The following is a 19,364-nucleotide window of genomic DNA, read 5'->3' as shown; positions in this document are numbered from 1 at the left end:
TGTGCTGGGATCGCTCTGCCCTCTTGTGGGTTCCCACAGCACTGTGACACCCCTGTCACCTGCAGGAGAAGACTCTTCACTGCTTTTAAAGCATCTGCGGACCCGATTTTCCATTGCAAAGTGGCTTTAAGCTCTCGTCTCATTTTGCCTCTATTTTGCAGGGAATTAAGCAGCGGATTTGTCAGTTGGCCATAAAGACTTAAGCACAGATTCTGGATGGAAAAGTTGGAAAGTGTGTTGTGGCTTTCTCAAGAGAGAGAGAATTCTTTAGGCTTCACTAGTAGAAGAGCAGAACAGCTTCAGTTTCGTGCATGCAGCTGCAACCAGAAGTCAATAGAAACTGCATGGGGGAGAGAGAATTGTTCATCCCTTGATAATTACAGTAGATGAATGAACTGATGACAATCCTTCACTTGTTCATGCTCATAATTTAGGGGGGGGGGGGAGGCGGAAGCAACTACCTATTTGTTTGTTGTTGGTTTTGGTTTTATTTTTTAAGTTCTACTTGCTGTGTATCTAAGTGTGTTATTTAACTGCCTGGGAGATGGTTTGATTTTGTCAGCAATTCCAGAGGTAGCACTTCCTTCAGTTCAGATCTAGGTAGAAGAAGAATCATTAGTATGTGGTTTGTGTACTTGACACTGGTCGTTCGTTGTACTCCAATGACTGCATTACAATACGTAGGCATCTATGTAGAGAATCACTTAATGAGAGGCATGATAAGCAATCATTCCCTGATTTAGAATTTGGGTGGAAGTAGTTCAACTGAGTTAATGAAATGATCATTTGAAGTTATTCTAATGCCTTTATCTTTCTTTCCCTCTCATTGAAGACATGACAATGGATGAAGTCCGAGAGTTTGAACGAGCAACTCAGGAAGCCACCAACAGGAAGATTGGGGTTTTCCCACCTGCAATATCTATCTCTAACATTTCTATGCCTTCTTCAACCCGCAGTGCTCCATCTAGTGCTCCATCCACTCCTCTCTCCACAGATGCTCCTGATTTCCTAACAGTTCCCAAAGACCGGCCTCGGAAAAAGTCTGCTCCAGAAACTCTCACTCTTCCAGATCCAGCTAAAAAAAACCTTTAAATTAACCCAGCATGTTTCCTCCTGATAAGCCATGTCTACCACAGCAAGAGTGATGTAACTCAGTTTCTACAAAGGTCATGGTGGTTTGCTGGTTGTTTGTTTTTTTCTTTTCTTAAAATAATCTTACTGGTGTGGGAAGATTCCTTCCCTCCTCAGACCTGATCCTTAAACCTTTCAGAGAAGTGCATGCAAGACAACCTAGTTTATCTATTCCTGAAGTAGTGTTTCAAGCCATATGGTGCATCTCACTGACATACAATTAAATAGTCTGAGGGGAATCCCAGAAAAGAAAATAGATATTTCTGTAGCAGAATTGTACCTACAAATCCTCATCTAGGTCATAGCATTTGCAATTAGGAGTAGGTATTGAGTAAAGCTGCCAAGGACTTCTGAGGCAAATTAGTGCCAACTAGAATGCAGGGGTAACAGGAAAAAAAACCTCCTATTTTCTTCTTTCATAGCTGATTTTAAAACCCTTCCTACTCTCAGTCTTCTCCTGTGTATCCATAAACCTTTGACCTGTAACTCATTGTACTTGAACACCAACAGCAATCACTCAGATTCACATTTTGCTTAATATGACTCAGGATTTGGGGCCTAGCTAACAATCAAAACTTTTCAAACCTAAAATATCACTGTATTGAAGCCCCAACTGTAATTAATAATATTGACTTTGAGGCCATTGAACTATTTCTATCTTGCACAGAATTTGTAAAAGAAACCACCTATTTCTTGTAAATAATGTATTTTAATAGCTCTCCCCTGTCCTTTTGTGATCTCTTAAGTCTGTATTGGTGTTCATCAATGGTGTTCCATATGTAAGATTGAAAAAAAAGCAGCTAAATTGAGCCAGTTGAGAAGCAAAGCCAATTAATTTGGTCTTGTCCTCACTGGAAGAAGAGTGGTAGTTATGCTGTAAGACCTTGAATGTAAAGGAAAGATGAGACTCCTTTTTCTTTCCTGCCTTGCTTCTTTCCTAAACAGCACAATCTCTGCTAGCAGAAAGCTGGTTGCAGGCTTTGCCATTGTCCAGGGAAGGGGTGAACAAAATCAGTCACTTCCAAAAACAAATTGATTCCTGGGGCTGCTCAGTCCCATGCAGGGGGATGTTAAGGAAACAGAAGTGCTCTTCCTGGTCTGCCTGTGAAATCACTCTTCAATCTCAGGAACTAAAATGTAGAAAAGGATGTTTCCTGGTAGGGAAGTGTAGGTTGTGGAAGGAGGAGGACAAGTGGCAAAGTGGTTCCTTCCTTCCTTCCTTCCTTCCTTCCTTCCTTCCTTCCTTCCTTCCTTCCTTCCTTCCTTCCTTCCTTCCTTCCTCCCTCCCTCCCTCCCTCCCTCCCTCCCTCCCTCCCTCCCTCCCTCCCTCCCTCCCTTCCTTCCTCCCTTCCTTCCTTCCTTCCTTCCTTCCTTCCTTCCTTCCTTCCTTCCTTCCTTCCTTCCTTCCTTCCTTCCTTCCTTCCTTCCTTCCTTCCTTCCTTCCTTCCTTCCTTCCTTCCTTCCTTCCTTCCTTCCTTCCTTCCTTCCTTCCTTCCTTCCTTCCTTCCTTCCTTCCTTCCTTCCTTCCTTCCTTCCTTCCTTCCTTCCTTCCTTCCTTCCTTCCTTCCTTCCTTCCTTCCTTCCTTCCTTCCTTCCTTCCTTCCTTCCTTCCTTCCTTCCTTCCTTCCTTCCTTCCTTCCTTCCTTCCTTCCTTCCTTCCTTCCTTCCTTCCTTCCTTCCTTCCTTCCTTCCTTCCTTCCTTCCTTCCTTCCTTCCTTCCTTCCTTCCTTCCTTCCTTCCTTCCTTCCTTCCTTCCTTCCTTCCTTCCTTCCTTCCTTCCTTCCTTCCCTGCTGACCCCCGTTTGGGGGACTTTCTCCTCTTTCATGCAAGTGGCTCTTTACTGAGTGCTGTTGGGATCTGTCACCACTGGCAGCTGCAGGAGATGTTAAATCAGCTGCTGTTCAGTGCCCAGTGGGTGACAGCTGTGACCTGAACCATATGATCAAAGTGGGTGATGTTTTGTACCACTGGTGACATGGTACATGATTAAAAAAGAGTCTCCAGAGCTGAACTGTCACTGAATATTGAACAATCAGTTTGGGAATGGCCTTTTGCCTGGACAGGAGGTCTGTGCCATCTTCTCAGCACAATGCTGGGATGTGACTGGCTTGAATGCACTGAACTTCTCCATGGCTGTAGATCCAGTAGAAGTTATGCTGAATGTGTGATATTTATAGGGTAGTTCTAGCAGCAGGACAGGTAATTCCACTGCCAACCTGCACTGAAAACAAGTGTATATTTGTTTTATAGTTCAAATCCTGTAGCTAGCAAAATCCAGGAGCTCTTGGTAGGTTAGCTGTGGTTTCACTTTCTGCAGTCTCCCACTTACTGTCCATTTTTTCCTTGCTTTTCTTCTCAGACCCAGTAATTCTGTGTGATTAGTAAACTGAGTGGTGATTTTTTTGTTTAAAAAGAAGCTGCTGTAATGATGCAAACAAAACTTTCCTGCATTAGTTTATGATTTCACCTTAAAAAGTGTGCAGATGAAGTATCCATTATTATAACTAGTCTGATCTTTTTTATTATCCTTATTTATTTAGTAGCAGGATTGGTGTGTTGGCAGAGAAGGTGTGTTGAAAACATAGAGCATTGTTTGGTTGTGTTTTCATTTCCTGAATTTGGCTTCCATAGGGCAGTGGGTTAGGTCTGCTCCACCTGAAAGTCTACTGTTTTTCAATGAATTTTTTCTTTGTCAAAGAAATATTTACTCAGCTCTATTCATAATGCCCTGTGCTTGCATGTTGCTGCTTTTACATACCCCGTGGCGTCCGGGTTTGACACGGATTGCTAGACCAGCACAGTCATTCCTTTACTCCTATCAATGGCTTGTCCCAAGCCCATGTGGATACATTGCTTATCACAGGAAGTGGGTTTGGAGATAAAGCACAGAGGAAAATTATTCCCATACCTGAACAGGACACATCTTAACAGCTGCATGACAGAGATGTAGGAGGAACACTGCTCATGTCAAGATAAATGCCAGACAGTGTCTGCATCTGCTGCTGCTGTGGCCCTTCCAGCCAGCAGTGCTGTCCTGGAGGAGGACCAGATTTACTGATCCAGCAGCCTGAATTCACTGTTGGCCTCAGCAAGGATCCCCCTCAGCCTTCCTGCTTCCGTGTTGCTTCCTCATGAAGGCACATGAAACGATCTGTAATCTTTCCTTGCTTTGGATAAGAAATACCCAGGCTTTTCATTGCCCATGTAAGTAACCTCTGCTGTGTCCTGCTTGGCTTTTCCCACCCCTCGTTCCCCCCTTGGTCAAGATGAGCTTCGAATGCCTTTTTCTGCTTGGCTGGGTTTTGGTTGGGTGGGTTTTTAAGGCAGGATAACTTTTTCTCAAATATTCCCAGCAAACACACAAACCCCCACCCTCCCCCCCAAATTAAATTGAAAGGAAGGTCTGAATGTAACATCTTGAGGCAACGGAGTTGGTTTTTTCACTGATTTTGCCCCAGTGATTTCTGTTGTTTTATTTCAAACATGTATATTAGGAGAAAACTAGAGAGTATTTTGCAGGTGTTCATCTCTTCTTTTGCAAAAATAACTCGTGATTATTTAGTGAGTGCATCTGGAGGGTGTGGTGCCACAAGGCAGAGCTGGAGAGGCACAACAGCCCTGTTCTCTGGCACTGAAGGGACTGAAGAATTACAGGATTCAGGATGCTTGGGCTGGACAAGGAATTCTTCATCTAGGAGAATCCTGTTCAGAGCAAGTAACATGATGAGTTTATTTGAGTTTCTATTAAAACCTCCTCCCAGCTTTGCTTGTACTTTCATGTATTTCCTATAGAACAATTGATACAGAATAACTGGCAATTCTCTGCAGTCTTTACAAGGGTAGATCTGGTAAAATTTTAAAAGGGAGGTATCAATAAAGACTACGAGGAGGAGCATGTTCCTGAAACACAAACTTAATGGCATTTCTTATGAATGTAATGGTCAATTTTGTAAATGACTGGATAAATCCTATGGAAAGAAACTATTTTACTTTATTCTTTTGTGCTTTTTTTTTAATTATTATTCTGGAAGGTGATTTTGTGACGTCTAGTAGCCAACTTGCATTAATTGCTGCTGTAGAGATTTTGAAATGGAAATATTGGTTCCTTGAATTTTAGTTGGTAACAAGACTGCTACATTTTGTAAAAAGTGCTTTGAAGCTTGCTGCACTGTAACTTCAAAACAATGTGCTCTCATTTGAAATAAGCCAAATGTATATGCTTTTTATGAATTAGTGAGTGCAGTCAGAGAGAATTCATCAAGTGTCAATAGCAGCTTTTCTGTTTCCATTGTTTGGACTTGGGTTCATATGTGTAAATTAAAATTGCTAAGTAAGTCTAACAATGTTTTGCTTTCAATGAACAGCATGGTCATTTGAATTACAATCTCCTGTAACTTTGTTGTGTCACTAAAACAGGTTTCATTGTTTTATTTCATTTCTGTGATAATTTTATGTGACTCTGAATGTCCAGTAATTAATTTCTTTTCTTTAGAGCAATGATGGCTACCTTAGGCAATACATCACTACCATCAAAGAAGGACCAAGTTTTGAAAGGCTTTGCATGTTAAATAACACAAGGCTCAGCAGGATCATTTGATTGTCATCTTTCTCATTCATATCACTTAGTTTCTTATTTTTCCAAGTTATTTATTATTTTTAATATTGTATTTTTCCTTGCATTTTGTTGGAAATAAACTCCCAACAATTATTCTTTAAAATTGTGGCTGTTTCCTCTAACAAGGTCTCCTCTAGCAAGGAACATACCCATTAACACTTCTACCCCCAGCTCTGCAAGTCACTTCCTCAAAATCAAAAAACCAGAAGGAACTGGCCCTGTGAGGAAAATTTAAACCACTTAGAACATGTACTAAGTCTTGTTGTGCCTCAGGTTTTTTTATCAGGGCTGGTGCCCATCAGTCTGGTGTTAGCCCATTCATTTGTAAATGACCGTTTGGTTGACAAGGAAGTTTTTCAGCAGGGAAACGCTGGAAAGAGACCACTCTGAACCTCTCAGAAGGTAAGAATCCTCCATCACTTGTCTGCAAGTCTTGTCACTTTAGCCAACAGTCTTGGTTCTTTAAGCTTTTAAGCAGAGGCATGTTCCACAGAAATAACCCTTTCCTGCACCAGAAAAATGGTAGTTGCTTATTCAGTGTGGAAATGTTTAACAGCAGCATAGGGCAGGACACAAGGACCAAACAAAGGCCTAGAGAACATTAAAGGTAGAAACCAAACGGCACAGGAGAGAGAAGCAGGCAGCCCCACAGTGCTGACTTCTCAGCTGGGAGATGCCTGGGGGCTGTGCCCTCCAGGGAGCAGGGACTCCTGAGCCTTTCCCACCCAGGGGAGGTTGTGACTGCCCTCCAGGAGGTGGAATTACAGCTGGACTCCCCAGCAGGCAGATGTGCTAGAAGCAAGACCCCGAGTTCAGGGTGCCCCAGCAGAGGCACCGCCAGAGCACACCTCGGGGCTGGGCCTGACCTGCCTTGTCGGTGTTTTTTTCAGTCTGGGCTTGTATTGCTGGGGCTTCATTAAAATTTGCAAGCAAACAAAATACTGGCACGCGAAAATACCTCGCAAACTGGTCAGTAACCTGGGCCTGCTGCTGGTGCCAGCGACGCCGGTGGAGCCGGGGAAAACATCCCGCCCTTTGTTCTTTGCAAAAACCAGGCACCTCGTGGGGCAGAGATCTACCTGAAGCCTCTACCTGAAGCCTCTACCTGAAGCCTCTACCTGAAGGCCTCGAGCCAGCGCCGCTTCACCGTGCGGATGCAGAACCACAGAGGCCTTTTCCCTCACGGCCCAGCCCCTCGGCAGGAGAACGGCGCCTCCGCGCAGGGCTGCAGGCCTGCGAGTGGCCGCGGGCACCCAGGACACGAAACACTTAAATGAAAGGGCTCCTAAGCGCTGCCGACCGCCCTGCCCCGCGGGCGGTGACCGGAGGCACCGACGGCCCCGGCGAGCTCAGAGCAGCCAGAACAGAAGGGCCTCCGCTCTCTCCGCGCATGCGCAGCCCCCTCCCCCCCGTGCCCAGTCTCGCGAGAGCGCGGGGCTGGCCAAGATGGCGGCGCTGTGCGAGAGCTTCACGCTGTGCGGGCTGGGGCCCAGCGGCGGCGTCGGGCTGGGCGGCGGCCTCCTGGCCCTGGAGCCGGGCCCCGGCCCCGACCACGTCCTGCTCACCGACCGCGGCAGGACGGCCACGCTCTTCAAGGTAACCGCTCGGCCTCGGGAGGCGGCGCTGCCGCCGGGCAGCCCCGGCCTGTGCGAGGGTCCCCGCGCGGCGCCCGGGGCCGCTCTCCCCCTGCCCCGGCCGCACCGGCGGAGGCCGGGCCCGGCTGGCTCCGGCTGCACCGGCTGGCTCCGGCTGCACCGGCTGGCTCCGGCTGGCTCCGGGCCGCTGCTGCAGCCGGCTGGCACCGGGCCCGCTCCCTGCCGCCGCCAGCCCCGGGGCCGGGCAGCGGGGCCTTCCATCCCGCCGTTGCGGGGTACGTAGCGTTTTCCTACAACAGTCAGAGGCCCGTGCGTTTTGTCCAGTTGCCAGTTTTGTAACAGCTGCCTTCCTGTTGGCTGGAGGGTGAAAAGCGTTAAGTGTGCAGCACTTGAAACGGACTGCGTGTGCTGGTGTCTGAGCGTATGCATACATTGCAGCAGACCGTAGTAACAAACCTTAGGAAGACACTTGGGCTTATATCCTTAATTGGCTTCACATTCACGGGGCTAGGGGCTGTATCTTAGTGGATTCGTGAGAAAACCTCCTTTGGGTTGTTTAGCCCCACTGCCAAGACCACACAAGAGCAATGTGATGGTAAATATACCTGATGCAGCTCCAGGCTGAGGAGAGGGGCTGAGTACCCTCAGAGCAGCCACATGTAAATCATACATCACATGAGCTGAGACAGTAACATTCATGGCTCTCGGTCACAGTAACTTAATTGCAATCGAAGAGAAAAAGTGTGGTTCTGTGTGTGAGTGGGTTAGTGACTGAAAGCAGCTCACACTGGTGGTGGAAAGTGGTGCCTTCACTTTGGAAGAGCCATGCATCCTACCTGTGCTTCGTGGCCTGTGCCCACCTGACTGGTACAGGTCAAAGATACTTCTTATGAGAAAAGAAATAACTTCTAATTAACGTAGAGTTCTTTCCCCTTATTCTGAATTTTTTATTAATGAAGTCAGAAGCAGGAATGTTCAAGCAGAAGTTCTGAGTGTAGCAGTTTCTCTGTTTTAATATTCTCATTGAAAATAGATGCAGCTGCCTTGCATTTTCTTTCTGTCATGAGAAAAATCCCAAAAGCATTCCATGTTACGTTTTAATTGCAGTGTCTGTCTTCTGTCTCTTCTAGGTTTCAGACCAGAAGCCACTAGGTTGTTGGTCAGTGAAACATGGGCAGATTCTCACGTGTCCAGTTGTGTGCAACTTTGAAACTTACGAATATATAGCTGTTCATGATGACAAGGTGAGTTCCTTTATCTCTTCTTAAAGGAAAAAAAAGGATCTAGTTAGTCTTCTGAGTGAATGCAGGTGGGGAAGAAATGAGGAGTGCTAGAGTTTTGCCTAGATGTAAATGCATGGAGCTCTCAACACCCTGTTGCAGCTCAGATCATCTCCTCTTTGTGAGGACAGGGGTGTGCAGTTCCACTGCTGTGCTGTCTGGTACATTTGTTTCTCACCTGAAGATGACCTGTGCTGAGCAGCAGCTGAGCTGTGGCCTCTTAAAAAGAAGCCTTCTCAGTGCAGGATGCCTCATGCCTGCGTTCTCTCAGGATAAGTTATTTCTCTTGTTGCAGACTGGTTGACACTCAGAACTGCGTGATTATTTTAAAATAGTTCATATCTTAATCTGTCTCCATCACTTTGATCTACTTTTAAATTAAAGTTCTGCTGTATCTTTTTCCTCAACCTTACTCTTCCCCATCCTTCCTTTCTGATCCAAGATTTCAGAGCTTGGTTTGTATTCCTGTGGCCTCTGCTTCAGCTTCTTCCCATGCAAACTTCCCTGAGTCAGTTTCCCCAAAGGTTACTCTGAGTCTCTTCTGTATGTTTTCCTCCTGTGTTTCAGTGACGTGCAGTTGCTGGTATTTTGCTTTCTGAGAAGTCTCTCTATTACTGGTTTATGGTGCTTAAAAATCGATGCTTCTCTTAAAGGTTTTACGAATATGGAAGAACCAAGATATTAACTTGGACAAAGTATTTAAAGCAACGGTAAGTCTCTCACAGATGTTCACTTTTATGTTAACTTTTAAATCCTGCTGGAGGGAAGAGATGCTAATTTTCATAGTGCAGGTGCATTACATTTTAGCTGATCTTTGTCTCAATTTGTCCTTCATGATGTTAAGAATCCAAGGAATCCACTTGGACTGAGAGTCTTCATCATGGGCATTTTACTCTTAAAATTACAGATGTCCCAAGTCCAAAGTTTCTGAGGACTTTCTTTAAAGGTGGTGAATATAGACTTTTCTGTTCTGCTGGTGAATGTGTTAAACAATGCTTTGTGTTATGCTGTGTAACAGCTGCTTGACCTCTTTACCCTCAATTATGTTCGTTTGGAAGCTTTCCTGGCTTTGTAGTGGGTAGGGATTGACATTGTTCACAGCATCACAGAAAATGGGCAACTACTAGATCTACCTTATTAGGAATCATAGAGGTTCATCATTCTTTTGTTACTTGAAAGAACTTTAAGAAGATCACAGATTAAACACTTGACTTGCAAGGTGATGTGCTGAAGAGCATAGAATTTGATTTGTTTTCTGTGTAGCTTTCAGCTGATGTGTACAGGATACATTCAGTCCCCAGTGGAGGGCCAGTGGTCCTGTTCAGAGGAGGTGGTGTTCGGACTTTAGATGTCCTTTTGGAAGCTCCACAGCAAGAAATTGAAAACATTATCTCAGATGAAGTCATCAAGTAAGTGACACCATTTTCTCAAGCTTGCTTCTTGCTTGGAGGAATCGGTGGTGATTGAAGTCCTTCCCTTTTTTTGAAGGGGTAGGGTAGAAATCTGAAGATTGAAATCTTGGGATTGGGTGTTTTTTTCCAACACATTGTGCTTAAAATTATTTATACATGTATCCTAAAAATAAGAGGCTACTTAATGAATAGTGATAAGATTTTAGGTGTGGTCCCAGAATGCAAAAGACATTAATACAGCTTTCTGGTTTTAGGTGGAGTGAAGCTCTTATGGAAGGTGAACAACCTGTCTTAATTTTCACAACTGAGAAAGTGAGTGAAATACTTCTTAAAAAACTTTCGTAGCAGCAATTCTTAAGTGCATTATTTAAAATCCATCACCCACTTACTTGGATTTTAGGAGCTGTCAGTGAAATCATTATATTGATTTAATCAGTATTTTGTATGTGCATTGTTTCTGGCACAGCAGTTACATTGAAGTCGTGTTGCTTTCAGGGCTGAGGAGCCTCATTCTAAGAGCTTCAGAGAACAATTAAGATGAAATACAGTAGATGATTGTGTGACTTCATTGCCCTCAGTACTTGATTATTGTGAGGAACTCATACAACAGGATTTATGGTTAAAAAATAATTATACCTTAATCTGTCTTTATTCGGATTCTTCTTCCTGTGAATCCATTTATAGCATCAAACTAGAATTTCCTTGAGTTTGCAGACTTTTCTGAATTGGGCTGTATGCCCTATAGAAAACACAAATTCCTGATTTCGATTAACACTCAAAAGTTAAGCAGTACTAGTATCTGAATTTTTATTGTCTAACTTGTGTAAATTAAAGGAAAACTTGATTTTTTTCTTTTGTTTTAGAATGGGGATTTTTTTGTCTACGTGCAGAAGCTGAAGGTGAATAGTCTACACAGATACAAGCTTGAACAACAGGAATCATCTAAGCCACTGAATTTCACAGCCTATGTAAATAAACAAATGATCACACTTCTGTGTTTGTGTAAGTTACATTTTCTAATGGGATGTGATAATAAAGCAAAGAATGGTGTGAAAGGACATAAAGTGTTGATATTTATGAATTGCTGTTTATTTTTACCTCTTTAAACTTTATAAAACAGCTAGTGGTAGAAGCACTAATTCAATCTTCCTGGTATTTTAATGGCTGCAAAAGGCTAACTGTTCCTAAATGTTATGACTGCAGATCTTGTGCTAGCTATACTTCTATTTTAGTGCTTTGCACCATAACATGTCCTTTAAATATCCTGTATTATTTCTTCTTCCAGCACTTACTGCATTTTGTTCTCCTTAGATGTCCTCTTGCTGTACCGTATGAAATAGTTCTTCCACAACAACATATCATAAAAACATCATCACTTTTCTTTGACAGATTCCAACAACTCTGTGTACAAGGTTCTGGTACCTCTGAAGCAAAACTCTGAAGAGGAAGAACAAATTTTGTCCAAGTCGCTGTTACTAAACCTTTCAGTATCTGGAAGAGTTCTAAAAGGAACTTCTTTTGTTGTCCTTGACAAAGACCACATTGCAGTATTGGGAAGGCAAGCTGCACCTGGTAAAGAATCCAAAGGTAACTTGAAAAATCAGATTAAGATGTCTTAAGATCTAAAATTTCCTTAGACAAAGCACTAGACAGGAAGTAGTGCAAATAAATGTTATTTGGCTCTTGAAACCAGCAGGTAGTTGAGCTGTGCTGTTCAGAGCACTAGCTGGAAGAGAACCTTCACCAGTAAACTAGGTGGGTTGCAGGATTACACTCACTGCTGGGTGAAGTATTTGCTTTCATGCTGTTCTTGAAGAGTTGAGAAGATGCAGCAAAAGAAATCATGGATGGAGGAGAATTAAAAGGAGGACTTGGACATAGTTAAAAGAACCTGTGTAGGGAAATAGAAGGAATGTCCTTTAAGAAATCAGTGTCTAAAATAAGTGAAACAGACACTTGAGTCTCATGCCTAAACTTCTGAAGTGTGGGATCACTGATTGAAGCTACTGAACATAGCAATTTATAACAAAATGTTCTTCCTGACTGGAAGCCATGCTGGCTGCTGTCCCTCTTGCCACAGCTTCTTGTTTAACAAGTTCTTCACTGGAAAACCAACTCATCTTTAAATGTTTTTCTTGAGATCTAACCAGTATGACTTGAATATGTTACTCTCTGAGCAATTTCTATTTCTGCAAGTGTGTTTAACTTAAAGGAGCAAGGACAAATACAGCATTTATATTGCTTTTGGGTTTATGACACCTCTCTGATTTTCCCTAGAGTGCCTAACAATATGGAATACAAAATTTCAGACATTGCAAACTTCAAAGGAGCTGCCCCTGGGAACCAGTGGACAAGTAAGATCAATCTTTAATTTGTGGTCCAATAAGCTTTATGCATTTGGCATGACAGTAGTGAAGAGACTGGTGAGCTTCAGAGTTTCTGTCTGGAAGAGCAGGGAATGTCAACTTCTGAAACAAAATTAATATTGACCAGTTGATGGACAATTTTTGTCAGAATATTTAGAGGGAGAGAGAGGTGACTTATGGCAATTTCTTTGATAATTCAGTACCTTTTTATGGTCTAGATTATTGGCTGGGAATGAAATAGCTAATTAAACAGAAAACCTAGCCAGTATCTGTTATATTCAGACAATTTGCAGTTGACTGCTTAAATGATCCCTGCTTCTCCCTAAATAGCATTTCAAGATGTGTGGGATCAATTAATAAGTAAACTGACACCTAAAGAATAATGCAGTAATGAAATAGAGCAGCTGACTGGTTTTGCCATAAAATCAGACAAAAGGGAATAAAAAAATATAAACTGGAATTTAGTGCCTAGGAGCAGCTGCTGTGCTCTACAAACAAGTCTTAAACCTACCAAAAATAATTTTAAAATAATCTGATTGCAGATTTTTAATTGAATTTGGTAGTAAGGAGTTAAGTATCAGCTTCTGTAGGAACATGCTGCTCTGCTCAGCTCCTCACTAACTATGTGTTTTAATTTTGTAGCTGTGGTGCTATGAGGAGAAATTTTTTTTCACTCATGGGAAAGTGCTAACAGTAGTTATGTACAAGTGTGAAACATCATCATTGGCAGCTGCTGTGGGAAAGCTCAAGGACAGTCAAGCTCCTGGTAAGAATTTTTATCATTGCAGTGAAAAGATTTCTTAAAAGGAAAACTTCTGAAATTGTATAAAATTATTTTAGTACAGTCCTATAAAATCAGTTGAATCAAAAACAGTTTGAAATAGCCTAACACTGTGTTCTTTTCCTATCTGTTAAATTTACTATTGCTGAGAACACCAAAGCACACAGATGCATTTATTGTGGCTTCACTTAACCTGGGTTGTCATTCAGACACTAGAATTACTGAAAATACTGTGATGCTAGCTATGAATATTTAAAACAAAATGGAGTGCTGTCTCCTCTATTTTCAAAGAGTTTGTGATTAGATGGGGCAATGTGAAACCTTCATTCATGAACTTTGGTTTGAAATGGTACTGTCATACTGTCTGCAATTTAACATTGCATTGTGAAATACTCTTGCAAGTACTGTACAATAAATTGTACAGTCATGTATTTCTCTTCCTCTGAGAGGCTAAATGGAAAACCAGTATGCCAAAAAGGTCATAAAATTACCTGTTGCTGAGATAAAACTGGAAAATTCCTTGGCATAAAATGGCTTGGATTATACTTGAGAAAATGGCTTGGATTATACTATTACTTGTAGTAATACCTATTACTACAAAAAGTTAATGTAATATTCATATTTCAATAAATGTGCTGTGTGTGTTACCTTCATGTAGTTTCATTTCTGTGTTCACAGATATGTCTTCATTTGTAAACTGGAATACTCTGGGAGATGAAGAGCTGGTGGTTTCCTTTCAGTCACAGGAGTCTGTAGCTCTAAAATCTGAGTCCAAAATGACTGTAAGTTAGGGGCACATGAAGTTTTTGTTTTGTTTCTCTTCCGTCTTCCCCATGCTGCTACTTTTACTTTCAGGTGCAGTCACGAGAGGAAATTTCACTTTCTATTTTCACCCATTGTTTCTAACACTGTTTCTGGAATTGGACTACCTAGTTACTAGTGGTAATCTGTGCAGCAAGTTCCTAGAATGTTAAGTTCCTAATTACCTTGATTGAAATCCTTAAATACACACATTTTTTTTTAAGCTGAATATTAACTCTTTGTTGTTCTTTATGATAGTTAAGATCAAAGAGGAACACTGCTGCTGAAGTACAGCCAGACAACTTATCAGTTGGGCAGCTCTTACTAAAGCTGAAAGTAAGTATCCTGAAGTAGAAGTTTAGACACTCTCAGAATATTCTAGTTGTCTTTTAAGCTATTATCTTTTTCCATGTCTTCTTGCACATACCAACCTGAAAAACCTGCCTTGGACAGATGAGTTGGAGGATATTACTGTGCAAGAATAGTATTAGGGCATGATGAAATTAAAGTTTTGTCATAGGAATGTGTTTGAGGACTCCACAAGACAGGGTTTATAATAGCTGAGTTCCAAAAACTTGCATGAATTTGTTAATTTTTAAAACAGCAATCTTGTAGTAGATAAAATGGGAGGATATTTCAACTGAACTCTGCATTTTTTAAACTTTTTTAGATTCTTATTTATGGCTTTAAAGACATTTTGCATTTGGAAGGTTGGAATGGTAGGAATTCCAATGCAAATCTAGTAGTAAGCTATTTAGTTCTTTCCTAAAACTTGTTGCACGTGTTGTGATACTTCAGGTCACACCCCTTCCTGTATGAACACACCTAGAGTTCTGCTGTGTCAGGACACCTTGGTAATGGTGACAGGTGAATTATTGACAGATACTGTTTACCTAAGTTCAGAGTTGTTTCCCTCATTTGGCTCTATCATGCTTGAGAGAGACTACCAAAATGCAGAGTGGTGAGGGGGTTTTTTGGAAAAAATTTTCAGATTGAATTCCAAAATTAACTCTTATTTCTATTTGGTTTAATTAGTAACAGTGTGATTCTCAAACCTGTGCCTTGTATTTTTGAGTTACACAGTATTTGTCATTTTCAGGATGCTTCTCCAAGTGTATTTGAAGATGGATTGAGACAGATTATGTCCAAAGCACAGATGCCAGATTTACAAGCCATCTCTGGATGTGTAGTGACTGCCCTTACCAACAGATGTAAAGCTAATCCAAAGTACTACCCTAAAAATTTCCTGCTAGACATAGTCCAAACCCATGACTTGTCTTACAGGTGATGATTTTTCTTTTTCTTTTTTTTAATTGTAAGGAGTAGTTTGAAAAATGTTTTTAAAATTAGGAATTCAGTTCTTCATAAAGCACTCTTGAATTATCAGATTTTACTGTCAAAGGTGCTTATGTTTATTCTGTGATGAAGCTGAGACTTCACAGGTGAATTTTTGTGTAAAACAAGATTAATGCATCTGTGTTGGTTGTCAGTGTAGTTTTCAGTTGGTCTGAACTATGCAGCCTGTTCTTTTCATATTCTTACAGTTTATGTCCAGATTTAATGCCTCTTGCTTTGGAGAAAAAAGATGTGTATCTCTTACAACTCTGCTTACGACGGTTTCCAGATATTCCTGAAAAAATTACTTATGCTTGCTTGAAAATATTTTTAGGGTAAGTCTTTCTTTTTAAGTTTTGAATGGGCTATAATCTTCAAATCAGCCCATGACAGAATGTCTAATAATACAGTAACTTAGGTTGTTGCAACAAAGGAGCATTACATGTTGTCTTCAAAATTAATAATACAAAAATATTAACCTTTTTCAAGGCCTTTATTCATTTTGCAAGACTATCCCTTAGTATATTTTTTTACTTTTATAGTAAGCTTCAAAAAGTTCATAGTGTGTTACTGCTGTTGGGTTGATGGCATTGCTGATTTTAAGGCTGATCATTAAGTGTCCAAATTTTTCTTCTGCAGCATTAGAGAAGCCTCTCTTCAAGATGTAGATTTGGATCTAGACTCTGTAATCTGTTACATTGATCTTGATTTCAACGATAAAGAAGTTAAGACTGAAATAGTAGAAAACGGTTTCAGTGCGGAGCTGGAACAAGAGATCTGGGACACTAAAATCACAAAGCAGGCCCATCTGACAACTGATGGGGAATTCTGCCCTGTTGGACCACAGAAGGCAGCATTGTTGTATCCTCTGAATGTTTTAATGAAGGGAAATCTCTGCATTGTATGTGATGTGCATGTTTATGGTCAGTGTTACTAAAAGACACACATCCTGTTGTTGAAACCATCTGTGAAGGTACAACAAGTTCTGATAAAAGGAGTTCCTCCTCAGTAGAATTGTTTACGATAGAAACAAAATCCATTAACTTTTAGAAAGCATCTGCACCAATTTAAATTGATATGACAGCAAAACTGTAATAAAAAATGGTCTATGAAGAGAAAATAGCCTCAACTATTTTGACATTTGCCTGTTGAACACATTAGCCAGTTCCATACTTGCAGTAAACAGAACAGTTCAAGTGAACTGTACTGCAGTAATTCAGTTGCTGTATGTATTTCATTCTAGAAATAAAGAAGATTCCAAAAGTTGCAGTAGGATCTCTATCAAAAATCCTAGATAAATACTTTCAGTAGGTTCACTTTAGTTTGTAGGAACTGGTGTTTTCTCCTGCAATTTTACTTCCTTAGTAGCACTGCACAGAAATGCTGTTGTCCGTTCAGCTTACAGTGAAACCTTTCTTTTGCCTCATCTGAAAAACCTTCCATCCCGGGAAGCTCTTGTAAGTATGTTAAAGTTAAAAAAGTAAAAAAAAAAACTTTTTTTTTGTGGAGGAGGGAAAGGGAAGAGTTTTTCAATTGTGTGTCAGAAACTTGCTACTCTCACTGAAGTCTGAATCACAAATTAGCACATGAAAATGAAATTAATATGCCTAATTAGATGTAATGCTACTAAAAGTCATATTTTTCCATCACAGATGGTATAGAAGAACCATGAAGCTTATCTTTAATGTGTAGTACAAAGATATCTATGTTGCTTTAAATTAAAAAAAAACCAAACCACCTTATGAGTATTACTGTGTGCAGGATAAAACTCCTTTGTCTGTTAAGTGTTTGTCCTTTAAAGATACTCTGACTCTTCTACTTGTAGCTGTTTCTCAGGTACTTATACTACCTGTATGTGAAATGCAGTGAAAAAATTAATACTACCCTTCCTGGAACACATTCTCCAACTATAAGTCAGGTGAGAAGCTTTTTTAAGAGTTGTACTTCCTTCAGTTTCTGCAGTGTGTAGCTTAGTGAGTAACTGTTCATATCTAAAATAAATGGAGATTACATTTGTTCTATCAAGTACTGTCTATTAATATAACCTGTATGAAGTCAGATGTAATGACACTTTTTACTATCCTAAGAAGCCACATACATTTTGCATTAGAAGTTAATATTTCAGAGTTCAGCTTTTAAAGCAAAATCTGTGCCATTTGCATATTGAAAAGTGTAAATGTACTTTTCTTTTTTCTTTTCAGATTCTGGACTGGATGTGCCTAATACTTGATGCTCACTTCACAGTTATGGTGATGCTACCAGAGGCAAAAGAGTTGCTTTCAAATCTGCATAAGTTTGTGAGAGCCCAGGTAAGTTGCATCTTTTGGAATATTTCTTTTAACATGGACTTAGAATAAAGGTGTTAAGAAGTGGAAGTAGACAACAAAAAATTATATAGTAAATCAGATAAATTCTGTTCTCCTCTGTATATTCCTTCCTGAGCATGAAATGGCAGTTGCTTCTTTCTCATTTTGATTTCAAAAGCCTCTGTTTGTTTGGTTTAAATACCTGAAACTCAGTAGAACCAGACAGTTCCAGAGTATAGTGAAGTATAAAAATAATTAAAATTTCTTTTACTGTAAATAACTGGTTTTGTGTTTTTTTTAGGTACGATTCTACTCTGAACTCAACAAAATTGAAGAAAGTTTGCGAGAATTACAAAGACTCAGTCACCAGAGAGACTGTCAGACATATTCTATTGAAGTGCTGGAACTTATTTGAATTTGAAATGAATTTGAACTTTATTTTTTATTGATTCCTTTTATGACAAGGATGTATTAGCACTCCATATTGGGGATGTGAAAAGTTGTTTTCTACATAGAAGGAGCACAGTTTCTCTGTAGCTATATGGGAGTTGTACACTGAAACCTGTGTATTAAAAGCTCCCTTTTTGACTGGATGAGAAGCTGGATGCTTGGATTATATTTTCATGTATAATTTTGACACATAATCCTAAGAACTTCCTAAAGTTCCACATGATTCTTGGCAAAGAATTAGTAAGATGTGTGGTCAAGCTTCAACAGATGTTCCATGACATGAATTGACATTTTTATTCTACTTGCTTCTTTTATTACTTAATAGTTGAAGTCTCTGATTAGATTCTTCAGAGTTCATATCTCCACCCAGTTCATGCACTATAGATTAACTCGTTTTTCTTTGCTTCTTTGATTTTCTGGGTTTTTTTTTTACATTTACAGACTTAGCTGTAACAGAGAAGGGAGGTGTAGGTATAGGGTAGGTACCTAACACTGTTTTCTCTCTCCTATGAGTCATGGTATCACAGCTTGTTAGTGTACCCTTTTATACTTCCTTTTCCCATCCAACCAGGTCCTCTTATGCTGCTTATAAAAAAAAATAAAATTGAAGGGACTTAGTAGTTAAAATACTGAACTACAATAATCTAGAGCTGTTTTGATGCATCTCATATCTGATAAGACCACCTGCATCCAGAAGCTGCCTACAGCTAGGGAGAAGGAAGAGGTGCACAGCAGGAACTAGACTTTGAATGAAGAAGCAAAGTGCAGTTATTTAATAGGAAGTCTTGTTCCAAGCTTTATCTCAGGCTGCCATCAGCTGAAGACTGTTTTCTCAAGCAGAGGCTGCTCCTCCAAAGCATGATCTCCTGCACAGGCTTGCAAAATGAAGTTCCTGGATCTCAGCAGAATTAGCTGTACTTCAAGACTTCTGCTTTAGAATTTTCTGAAGCTTTTCTGATGTTGAAAGATTGTGTCCAAGATAGATTCTACTTTTAAATACTTACCTCTCAAAATCTTCTCTATATACAACTGAAAGTTTGGGGAAAGTGGAGAGGTGTATAAAGAAAAAAAACAACATTCAGGTAAAATTTAATGCTGTGGACTCTCGAGTGAGTTTGACATGTCTTGAAGCTGCCTGTGCAACTGATAACTGCCAACACCACTCAGAGCCAGAGCTGAAGTTTTAGAGAGGAACACTTGTTGAAGGTATTACAGGTCTAAGTATCTACTGGATTGTACTTCTGATTACATGTTCACCTACAACTGACTTGTTAGAAGCTACTTATGGGAC

The 19,364-nt window shown here is 40.6% G+C and overlaps 2 protein-coding genes and 1 long non-coding RNA gene across 4 annotated transcripts in view; 2 read left to right on the top strand and 1 right to left on the bottom strand.

The window, feature by feature from the left end:
- Positions 1 to 2,366, top strand: part of PITPNC1 (phosphatidylinositol transfer protein cytoplasmic 1) — a 77,725-nt gene extending 75,359 nt beyond the window's left edge. The window contains exon 10 of the mRNA XM_051635288.1: positions 833 to 2,366. Within this exon, the coding sequence (XP_051491248.1) occupies positions 833 to 838 (6 nt within the window). The 3' untranslated portion in view covers positions 839 to 2,366. The remainder of the gene's footprint in view (positions 1 to 832) is intronic.
- Positions 2,367 to 4,563: 2,197 nt separating this feature from the next.
- LOC127391968 (uncharacterized) lies at positions 4,564 to 6,896 on the bottom strand. 2 transcript variants are annotated; one of them, XR_007891151.1, is made up of 2 exons: positions 6,866 to 6,896; positions 4,564 to 4,834 (listed from the first exon to the last, which is right to left on the bottom strand). It is a non-coding gene; the product is annotated as an uncharacterized LOC127391968 (long non-coding RNA). The 2 variants fall into 2 exon arrangements; XR_007891150.1 differs by lacking the exon at positions 6,866 to 6,896 and adding an exon at positions 6,726 to 6,846.
- A 282-nt stretch (positions 6,897 to 7,178) lies between these two features.
- On the top strand, positions 7,179 to 18,216 carry NOL11 (nucleolar protein 11). Its single transcript, XM_051635261.1, has 18 exons — positions 7,179 to 7,343; positions 8,473 to 8,586; positions 9,276 to 9,332; positions 9,886 to 10,031; positions 10,289 to 10,346; positions 10,898 to 11,036; positions 11,424 to 11,621; positions 12,312 to 12,388; positions 13,043 to 13,166; positions 13,860 to 13,963; positions 14,241 to 14,318; positions 15,082 to 15,266; positions 15,527 to 15,652; positions 15,957 to 16,178; positions 16,696 to 16,774; positions 17,143 to 17,235; positions 17,519 to 17,626; positions 17,925 to 18,216. Exons 1-18 carry the CDS (start codon positions 7,194 to 7,196, stop codon positions 18,036 to 18,038), a joined length of 2,172 nt encoding a protein of 723 aa, XP_051491221.1. The 5' UTR covers positions 7,179 to 7,193; the 3' UTR covers positions 18,039 to 18,216.
- Positions 18,217 to 19,364: the final 1,148 nt, after the last annotated feature.

This window comes from Apus apus, chromosome 17 (assembly GCF_020740795.1).
Source record: "Apus apus isolate bApuApu2 chromosome 17, bApuApu2.pri.cur, whole genome shotgun sequence".
Classification (NCBI taxonomy): Eukaryota; Metazoa; Chordata; class Aves; order Apodiformes; family Apodidae; genus Apus; species Apus apus.
The sequence above is the reverse complement of the archived record's forward strand: the minus strand, read 5'-3'. Positions and strand labels throughout refer to the sequence as shown.